The sequence below is a fragment of the Protobothrops mucrosquamatus genome, unplaced genomic scaffold (assembly GCF_001527695.2).
Source record: "Protobothrops mucrosquamatus isolate PMUCROS unplaced genomic scaffold, P.Mucros_1.0 scaffold235, whole genome shotgun sequence".
Lineage (NCBI taxonomy): Eukaryota > Metazoa > Chordata > Lepidosauria > Squamata > Viperidae > Protobothrops > Protobothrops mucrosquamatus.
This window is the reverse complement of record NW_015386586.1, coordinates 148293-158795: the sequence shown is the minus strand read 5'-3', so window position 1 is coordinate 158795 and position 10503 is coordinate 148293. Positions and strand designations below refer to the sequence as shown.

At 43.3% G+C, this 10503-nt stretch overlaps 1 protein-coding gene across 1 annotated transcript in view; it reads left to right on the top strand.

Moving 5' to 3' along the window:
* The window catches only part of LOC107285997 (obscurin), a 190237-nt gene that overhangs the window by 72829 nt on the left and 106905 nt on the right, over positions 1-10503 (top strand). The window contains exons 34-39 of the mRNA XM_029283797.1: positions 493-759; positions 2702-2971; positions 4160-4426; positions 5451-5717; positions 6249-6515; positions 8016-8282. Coding sequence (XP_029139630.1) covers positions 493-759; positions 2702-2971; positions 4160-4426; positions 5451-5717; positions 6249-6515; positions 8016-8282 — 1605 coding nt within the window. The remainder of the gene's footprint in view (positions 1-492; positions 760-2701; positions 2972-4159; positions 4427-5450; positions 5718-6248; positions 6516-8015; positions 8283-10503) is intronic.

The window sequence follows — 10503 nt, the reverse complement described above, 5'->3', positions numbered from 1 at the left end:
CTCTCTAGGCGTCTTTTCCGGCGTTTCATCTCTCTCAGCTCCTCCGTAAACCAAGGAGCCAGTTGAGATCTGCGCCGGGTCAGAGGCCGCAAAGGCACGACTCGGTCCAGTGCCGCGGCAGCGGCTACTTCCCAAGCCGCCGCCTGATTTTCCGCCGAGTCGTGAACTAGATCCTCTGGATATGGCCCAAGCTCCGTCATAAATTGAGGGCTACCTGTACTAAAATATCCTTATCATTTCGTCTTGTTAGTCAATATAAGCAGTTACAGCAAACTTTATTTAAAGAAATTATTGTAATTTCCAGAGAGCTCAGAGCAATTTCCTTTTAAAGACCTACTGCTGTCTCAGCTACCTCTGACAACATCTTCGCAAACTCTGTTGAATTGTCTCCCAATTCACGCAATTCAACGGAGGATCTTTGATCAAGATTACTGATGTCATCCTGACCAACGTAATGGCTTCTAAACACACCTTTGTCTCCATCTCCTTTAGAGAAGCCAGCCGTCTTCATGAAATCTCTGGATGATGTGGTTGCCGAGGAACGAAGCACTATCACACTGGAATGTGAAGTCTCAAAACCGAAAGTGAAACCGGTATGGAAGAAGGAAGAGGTGGAATTGATCCCAGGAGACAAATATGAGATGCTGCAGTCCGGGAAGACCCTAGGACTCATCATCCGAGATCTCGGCAAAGATGACGCCGGTTGGTACACCTGTGATCTTGGGACGGACGTCGCCAAGTCTAAAGTCATCATTCAAGGTGCGCAGAATGGTTGAGTCAGGAGAACATCGTTCTCCATTTTGCAGTGGTGGGCTTCCACATTTCTTGGACATCCACAGTTGGTGTAGGATAAGAACTATGGGAGTTGATCCAGCAGCAGCACAACTGTAGGGCATCGTGTGGGAGATGTCTTATCCTCCCACTGATGTCCACTTGGTGCTTGGTGATCATGATCTAAAAGAGATAATGAGATTCTAGAAAGCCACGATAAAGACGTTAAACCTCTAGAAAGAGTGCAGAGAAGAGCAAGTAAGAAGGATTAAGGGCCTGGAGACAAAAACATATGAAGGAATTGGGTATGGCCAAGAGGTTGCAGGATTTGGAAATGGCCAGTCTTGAGAAAAGAAGGACTAGGAGTGACATGATAGCAGTATTCCAATATTTGAGGGGCTACCCCAAAGAGGTGTGGGTCAACCTCTTCTCCAAAGCACCTGAAGGCAGGACAAGAAGCAATGGATGAAAACTCATCAAGGAGAGAAGCAATCTAGAACTAAGGAGAAATTTCCTGGCAATGAGGACAATTAACCAGTGGAACTGCTTGCCACTAAAAGTTGTGGGTGTTCCAATACTGGAGGTTTTCAAAAAGAGATTGGACAGCCATTGGTCCAGAATGGTATAGGGCAGTGATGGCGAACCTTTTAGAGACCGAGTGCCCAAACTGCAACCCAAAACCCATTTATGCATCGTCAAGTGCCGGGTGGGTGTGGCCCATTGGCTGGGTGTGGCCCATTGGCTGGACATGGCCTACTGGGTGGGCGTGGCTGCGGTGGTAACGGCAGACTGGGTGGGACTAAAAAGTTCAATCAATCAATTCCAACTTTGCGAGATCTTTTTTTTTCCTGCGAGAAGTTTAAATTGACTGATTGAACCTTTTTTTTTCTGCACAAGGTGGCGGAGGCCTAAAGCGAAAAGGCTTTATAAAACCCAGCTGAAGGCCTAGGACTGGGGCGACAGCTCACGTGCCCACAGAGAGGGCTCTGAGTGCCGCCTCTGGCACCCGTGCCATAGGTTCGCCACCATGGTATAGGGTCTGCTGCTCAAGCAGGGGGCTGGACTAGAAGACCCTTCCAATCCCATACAGTAATTGTGCATTTTGATGTCTGCATCCCCACCTTGGTCATGTGACTGCGAATCACATTTAAACTCTGGTTTTGGCCAAAAATGCCACATAGTGAACAATGGGTTCTCTTAACGACTGCAGCATTCACTTTATGATGTCTATGTTCACTTCATGACTGCCACATAAAAAGGTTGTAAAATCAGGCATGCTTCCATTGTGGCTGTTTTATTATCATTACGACAACAATTGGGGGCTCAGTGACAGTTGTAACTTGAGGACTATCTGATTGATTGAGGCTCCTAAGAATTTTTAGTTTAATTATATTAGTTTAGTTTAATTATTTTAATGTGTTATTTTAATTATTTTAATGAAATTTTAAATTTAAGTTAAATTTTAAATGAAATGAAATGAAATTTAAATTAATTTTAATTACAGGTAGTCCTCAACCTATGGCAACAATTGAACCCAAAATTTCTGTTGCTAAGAGAGAGACATTAGTTAAGTGAGTTTTATCTCATTTTACGACCTTCCTTGCCACAGTTGTTAAGTGAATCTCTGCAGTTGTTAAGTTAGTGACACAGTTGTTAAGTGGCTTCTCCCATTGACTTTGCTTGTCAGATGGTCGCAAAAGGGGATCACACAACCCCGGGACACTACAGTCATCATAAATATGAACCAGTTGCCAAGTATCCAAATTTTGATTACATGACTACAGGGATGCTGCAACGGTCATGAGTGTGAAAAACAGTGGTCACTTTTTTCAATGCCGTTGTAAGTTTGAACGGTCACTAAATGAAAATATGGTAAGTCAAGGACTTCTGGTAGTTATTTTAATTTAATTCTCATCCTGTTTCTCCACAGAGCTGAATATCGGCATCACAAAGCGTCTAAAGAGCGTTGAGGTGCAGGAAGGAGAGAGCTGTAGCTTCGAATGCGTCCTCTCACACGAGAGTCTAGACGGTTGTCAGTGGCTGATCAATGGGAACGAAGTCAGCCATGACGCCCGATATAGAGCCTTCAACAAAGGAAGGAAATACACCCTCACCATCAAGAAAACCTTAGTGACCGATTCTGGCGAAGTGGTGTTTTCCGTCCGTGACTTAAAATCCAAAGCTTCTCTTGTTGTGAAAGGTGCGTAGTGGGGGTGAGGGGAGCTAAGATTGTATTAGAATAAGTCGGATGGGGTAGAGAATCCCATGAAATCATCAACCAGGGTGGGGTCCTGGGGGCTTTCTGAGGCTGATGGTTTCCTCACAGACCTTTCCTGTTTCAGGAACATTTTGTTAAAGGAAGAATAATGAACTGATAAAATCAGTGCCTCAGAGGTAGGTAGGTAGGTAGGTAGGTAGGTAGGTAGGTAGGTAGGTAGGTAGATAGATAGATAGATAGATAGATAGATAGATAGATAGATAATAAGAAAGTGATTAATACAGTAATTGGATAGATGATTGGATAGAGAGATAGAATAAGAAAGTGACAGACAGAGAAGATAGAGATAGAATAAGAAAGCGATAGATTTGCGAGTTGGATGGATGACTGGATAAATAGAAAGAAGACAGAGAGAGAGATAATAAGAAAATGATTAATAGTTGGATAGATGATTGGATAGATAGATAAAGAAAGAGAGAATTAAAGAGAGATAGAGATAGATGATTGGATAGAGAGCTAGAGAGAAAGATAGACATCCAGAAAGAAAGACAGACAGATATAGATGGATAGATGGATGGATTTGAATAGATAGATAGAGGGAGAGAGAGAGAGAGAGAGAGAGAGAAAGAGAAAGAGATAGGTGAAGAGAGAGAGAATTAAAAAGAAATAGATTCATGATTGGATGGATAGAAGGAAAGAATAAGAAAGCAGAGATGGATGACTGAATAGAGAGAAAGAGATACTGTAGATACATAGAAATAGATAGATAGATGAATGATAGTCAGTTAGACAAACAGATAGATATAGATGATTGAATAGATAAAAATACAAAGAGAGAGAGAGAGAGAGAGTTACTTATTAACTGCTATCTTTCCCCCAAAAGTTATTTTACAATATAAAAGATTTGAAGTCCCCACAAAGGCTTAGAAGGAAATAGACCACCATTTCAGACATATAGCTGTCCAGTGGTGAACTGACCAACTTGTGAGAGTCAAAGAACCCCTTCAGATAGTTTCTACACGGTGAAGTTGCACACATGCAGCCATTTCATAGCCACGGGTCTAAATACAGCCTTATTTTTCTATCTGTGGTGGTTGAAGATGTGCGAGAGGCAACAGCAGTTATGGTGTCCTCTCTCTGACCTGGTTTCCTATCTTTTCTTCCCCACAGAAAAACCCGCCGAATTCACAAGACAGCTGGAGGACAAGTCCACCTCGGTGGGACGGGAAGTCAGCCTGAGTTGTGACTTGTCTAGATGGGACAACAACCTGAAGTGGAAGAAGGACGGCAAGGAGATTCGGAGGAGTCAAAAATACGACCTGCGTCAGGAAGGCACCCGGGCGATATTAATCATCCATGACACCACAGTGAAAGATGGCGGAGAATATACCTGCGAGATCGAATTCTCCAAAACAAAAGCCACATTATCGGTGGAAGGTCAGTGATGGGGTTACAGATAGTCCTCAATTTACAACGGTTTCTTTAGTGACCATTAGAAGTCACAATGGCACCGAAAGAAGTGACTTAGGACCATTTTTCATAGTTATGACCTTTGCAGCATTCCCGTGGTCACATGATCCAAATTCATAAGCTTGGCCATTGACTCATATTTTTGACGGTTGCAGTTTCCTGGGGTCCTGTGATTCCCTTTTGCGACCTCCTGCGGAGGCCAGATTCACTTAACAAACAATTTACTAACTGAACAACTGCAGTGATTCACTGAACAACTGTGGCAAGAAAGGTCATGAAGTGGGGCACAACTCATTTAACAACAATCTTGCTTAGCAACAAAAATTTAGCAACAGAAACCATAATCCTAACCCTTTACATGTAATCCTCGACTTACAATCACAGTTGAGCCCCAAATTTCTGTTGCTAAGTAAGATAGTTGTTAAGTGAATTTTGCCCCATTTTACAACATTTCTTGCCATAGTTGTTAAGTGACTCAATGTAGTTGTTCAGTTAGTGACATGGTTGTTAAGCCAATCTAGCTTCCCCATTGACTTTGCGTGTCAGAAGGTCACCAAAGGGGGTCATAAATACAAGCCAGATGCCAAGTGTCCAAATTTTGATCAAGTGACCATTGGGATGCTGCAACGGTTGTAAATGTGAAATACAGTCATACGTAATTTTTTTCAGTGCCGTTGTAACTCCAAACCATCACTAAACCAACTGTTGCAAGTCAGATGGAAAGAAGGCAATTATTATAAATAAGAAAACTCATTATAAATGGAGTTATTTCTTTTGCTAAGTTTGATGGGACCTTTGATTTTATATTAAAGTTTGTTTAAGTCCCAGATTGGGTCCCATATTAATACTGTTGTTGTTGTTGTTGTTGTTGTTGTTGTTGTTGTTCTTCTTCTTCTTCTTCTTCTTCTTCTTCTTCTTCTTCTTCTTCTTCTTATTATTATTATTATTATTATTATTATTATTATTATTATTATTATTTCATCCATTCCAGAAGCTGGAAACTGCTTCGTGAAGGATCTTGAGGATCTGAAGGTGGAGGAGAATAAGAATGTCACCCTCACCTGTGAAACCAAGAAACCAGCATCTGCTGTGACCTGGAGGAAAGGCATTGTTGACCTTCAAGCCGGCCAGAAATATGAGATCAGCCAAAAAGGGACCATCTTGCAACTCCTCATGAAGGATCTCAGAGAAAATGATAGTGACATCTACACGTGTGACATTGGTGACAGCCAATCCAGTGCAAAGCTGGTGGTGCAAGGTAGGACCGACGTCTGATTGGTTTCAGTCATGTAGAAATAAAATCAGAGGGAAGCCTCTAATTAAGTAGGGGTCCTTGACTTATGACCACAACTGAGCCCCAAATTTCCATTGCTAAGCAAGACAGTTGTTGTGAGTTTTGCCTCATTTTACGTCCGTTCTGGCCATAGCTATCAGGTTAATTATTGCCATTGTTAAGTTGGTCACATGATTGTTAAGTGAATCCGGCTTCCCCATCGACTTTGCTTGTCAGAAGGTTGCAAAAGGGGATCACGTGACTCCCGGACACTCGTAAATATGAGTCAGTTGCCAAGCATCTCAATTTTGATCATGTGACCATGGGATGCTGCAATGGTCGTTAAGTGTGAAAAATGGTTATAAATCACTTTTTTCAGTGCCCTTGTAACTTCAAATGGTCACTAAACAAACTCTTGTAAGTCAAGGGCTACCTGTATACCAATATGATTAGTTTTTTAAAAAATGGTTTATTTCTCTTCCTTCCTGTTCCATCTTTTTTCTTTTTGTATTTTAGGCCTGCCGGTAGTTTTTAACCAAGAACTGCAAAACAAAGAAGCACAGGAAGGGAATAAAGTCCGTCTTACTTGTGAGCTTAACAAATCAAACGTCCCTGTGCAGTGGATGAAGGGCAATGTAGTCCTGGAAGCGGGGGACAAATACGAATTCAAGCAACGGGGTCCTGTGACTGAACTCGTCATCCGGGACGCAAAGCCGTCGGATGCAGGGGAATATATTTGCAAAAGTGGAGACCTGAAGACCTCTGCACGGGTGGAGGTGACAGGTAGGAGAGCTTTGATAATGTTTGCCAGTATTGAAAGCGGTTCTGGACATAACGGTCTTCTGAAGTTCTCCATCCCTGGGATGGGTATGAAAAAATGGGTAGATAATCTCAGGGTCTCGAGAGAAAGAGGGATTCCAGCGTTTTCTCAAGTGCAAGTGTTCCTTTTGGTTTTATGAAAAGGCTGAGATGATTTGCTTGGGCATGGTGGACCTCTGTGAGAAGAAGAGGGTTGGACTAGATGGGTCCAATTCAATCGGGCGTTGCTTACGTTCATCTCATATCTCACATCAGAATCTCCTATATCTCTTATCTCATATCTGATACACATATCTCACATCTTGTATCTCATCTCATATCTTATACCTCATATATCTCTATCTCATATCTCAATATTATACCTCATATTTCATACCTCATATCTCAAATCTCATATACCTCATACCTCGAATATTTCAATCTCATATCTCAATATTATACCTCATATCTCATACCTCATACCTCGTATCTCGTACCTATCTGATACTCATATCTCAGATCTTGTATAATACTACTACTACTACTACTAATAATAATAATAATAATTATACCTCATATCTCATACCTCGTATCTTTTACCTCACGCCTCGTATCTCAAATATCAATCTCATATCTCATATTTTTACCTCATACATCTCAATCTCATATCTCATTATTATACCATATCTCATACCTCATGTCTCATATCTCATGTGTTGTATCTTGTATCTCATCTCAATTTCATATCTGATACCTCATACCTCATATCTCATTCATATCTCAATCTCATATCTCATATCATATCTTGTATCTCATATCTCAAATCTCAATCTCATCTCAATCTTTTACCTCATACTTCACATGTCACATCTCATACCTCATCTCATATCTTGTATCACATCTCAGTTTCATATCTGATACCTTATAGCTCATTCATATCTTAATCATATCTCATATATGATATCTCATACATATCTCATATGATATGCCTCATATCTCATTTCTCTCATACCTCATATTTCATACCTCATATGTCATATCATATCTCATATCTCATGTCTCATTCATTTCATTATATCTCATATCTCAATCTCATCCCCTCAGTCATTGGTGCTCCATGAGGTTAGTTATTTTCTTTCAGACATCTCATGACCCAGCTAGGTAACATCATCAGTGCCAGAAGGGAGGGGGGTTATAGAAAGGCGGAGGAAGAGAAGGAGGACAAGAAGGACTGTAAGGTCCTTGGTGTCTTTTGAACTTGGTTGTTTCCTTGCAGATGTCTCATTACCCAACTAGATAACAGCATCAGTGCTAGGTGGTTTATTTATTTAGAAGATTTACTTATTGCCCTCTGCTGCTGCCCAAACTGAGCGGGCTGTGTTTCCCTGTACAAATCCAATTTGCTTCCTGTTGCCATATCAGCTCACGTGCAAGTTTTCCTCCAAAACCTTACTTTGCCCCCCTTATCCTGATCGTGCCTTTTAGCGGCCCCCGCCATTTTTAAGGAAGAGCTTAAGGATGTGGAAAAGAAAGAGGGCGAGACGGTTGCTTTGCGCTGCGTCCTCGCCGCACCAGAGGTCACAGTGGCATGGAGGAAAGGTGCGACTCTCCTTCAGCCGAGCGAGAAGTATGAGATCAAACAGGATGGCTGTGTGGCTGAGCTGCTGATTCGCCATGCACAACCGGAGGATGCAGGAAAATATACTTGCAATGCGGGAGAGAAACAGAGCGCAGCTCAGATCAAAGTCCACGGTAGGGAAAGATGGTGGATACGTTCCTCATCTTCGCTTGCTTTTTCCTTGTACAAATGTCTGTGGAGATTCTCAGTCATGGTCATGGTCATGGTTGTCCCAAAGGTATATTTTCAAAAGACAACTGGACTTTGTTTTTCCTTGAAGACATTTCACCTTACATCCAAGAAGCTTCCTCAGTTCTGACTGAATGCTGGAGAATGGAAGGATTTATATTCCTGGCAGTCATCTCTTTCTGAGAGTCACTGAGGCCACTTGAGGGTTTATCTGTGCCTGCGGGGTCACCTGAATAGTGCCAATGGGTGATGGAGGCTATAGTGCAGTGAGACATGTACAGATCTGTTCACTGAAGAAAGAAAACAATCACTTCACAAACACCTGACACAACATAGGACAGTGATGACGAACCTTTTAGAGACCGAGTGCCCAAACTACAACCCAAAACCCACTTATTTATCGCCGGGTGCCAGGTGGGCATGGCCCACTGGGCGGGTGTGGCTATAGTGGTCATGGCAGACTGGGTGAGTGTGACCAAGGTGAATGTGGTCACCTCGATGTTGCTCGTGGGGAGGGATGCCTGTGGAGGCCGGGCAACATTGGGGGAGATCCAGGTGGTCTCTGGCAGGTGGGGCAGTGGGCAGGAGGCTCACCCTGCGGGGTGAGGCAAGGCGAGGCAGAGCGGGGGTGCCATTGTCACAGGGCAAGGTGAGACGGGCTGGGGCAGCTGCTGCCTGACACCATCAACCCCCTCACACAGAGGCCAGTGAGCGCATGGGGGCCGACAGTGTCCGTCAGCCGCCACAGCCTGCCGGCCCCTCAACCGGTGCACTCTGGGGCTCCACAGCCCGCCGCCAGCAGTTCAGAGAAGCCGCCTCTGAGCTGGATGGCCAGCCGACAACTGAGGAGGCAATGCAGTGGGTTGTGCCCTGGAAAAGGAGAGCATGCAAGACCAGGGGGGACGGAAACCAGCCATGCTAGAATGCATCTAGCCACATGGGACCTCGGTGAGTTAGCGGGCGGCTGGTTGAAGAGGGACGGTTGCCATCTCCGGGGCATGGCGTGCGTGCCCACAGAGAGGGCTCTGAGTGCCACCTCTGGCATGCGTGCCATAGGTTCGCCACCACTGACATAGGAGAATAAACCCATTGGGACCAGATTCAGGAGTCCATCTGCATTTAAAAGACAAAGGCCACTCTTTCAAAGACAGCAAAGTCCACATTCTGGACAAAGAGGATCACTGGTTTGAAAGAGGGGTGAAAAAGGCCATCTACATTAAGACTGAACAGCCCACTCTCAGCAGAGGGGGGAGAGATATGACACCACCTGTCTCCTGTCTCCCATCCCATGACACCACCTGTCTCCCATCAGAGTCCTTTCAGCAGTTCCAAGAAGGCTGCACACCCACTTGCACTATTCAGGTAACCCTAAGGGCTCAAATAAACCTCAAGTGGTTTCAACAACTCTCAGAGAGAGTGCTAACAGCCAGATGACTGCAAGGAATAAAGATACTCCTCAACTTACAACCACAACTGAGCCCAACATTTCTGTTGTTAAGTGAGACATTTGTTAAATGAGTTTTGCCCTGTTTTACGACATTTCTTGCCACAGTTGCTAAGTGAATCACTGCAGTTGATAAGTTAGTAACCTGGTTGCTAAGTGAATCTGACTTCCCCTTTGACTTTGCTCGTCAGAAGGTTGCAAAAGGGGATCACATGACCTTGGGGCACAGCGACCGTCGTAAGTATGAACCAGTTGCCAAGCATCTGAATTTTGATCACATGTTCATGGGGATGCTTCAAAGATCGTAACTGCAAAAAATTGTCATAAGTCACTTTTTTTAGTGCCATTGTAACTTTGAACAGTCATTAAATGAAGAATTGTAAGTCGAGGGCTACCTGTATAAATCCTTCCATTCTCCACCATTAAGTCAGAACTGAAGAAGCTTCTTGGATTAATAGAGAAATATCTACAAGGAAAAACAAAGTCCAGTTGCTTTTTGAAAAATCACCTTTGGGACTACCTGTATTGTAAGATTAAATGAACAGAATTTTGCAAAATTAAAAATATTTTTCCCTGCCTGGAAAACTAGGGAGGGTCCCTTTTGAAATGCTTCCCATGTCCCTTTTCTTTCAGTCGATGGAGATACCTTTTATCTGCCAGTTCTCTAATCTGCAGGTCTCCCCGTCTCCCAAGGTCATTCACACATACTATTATATCATATC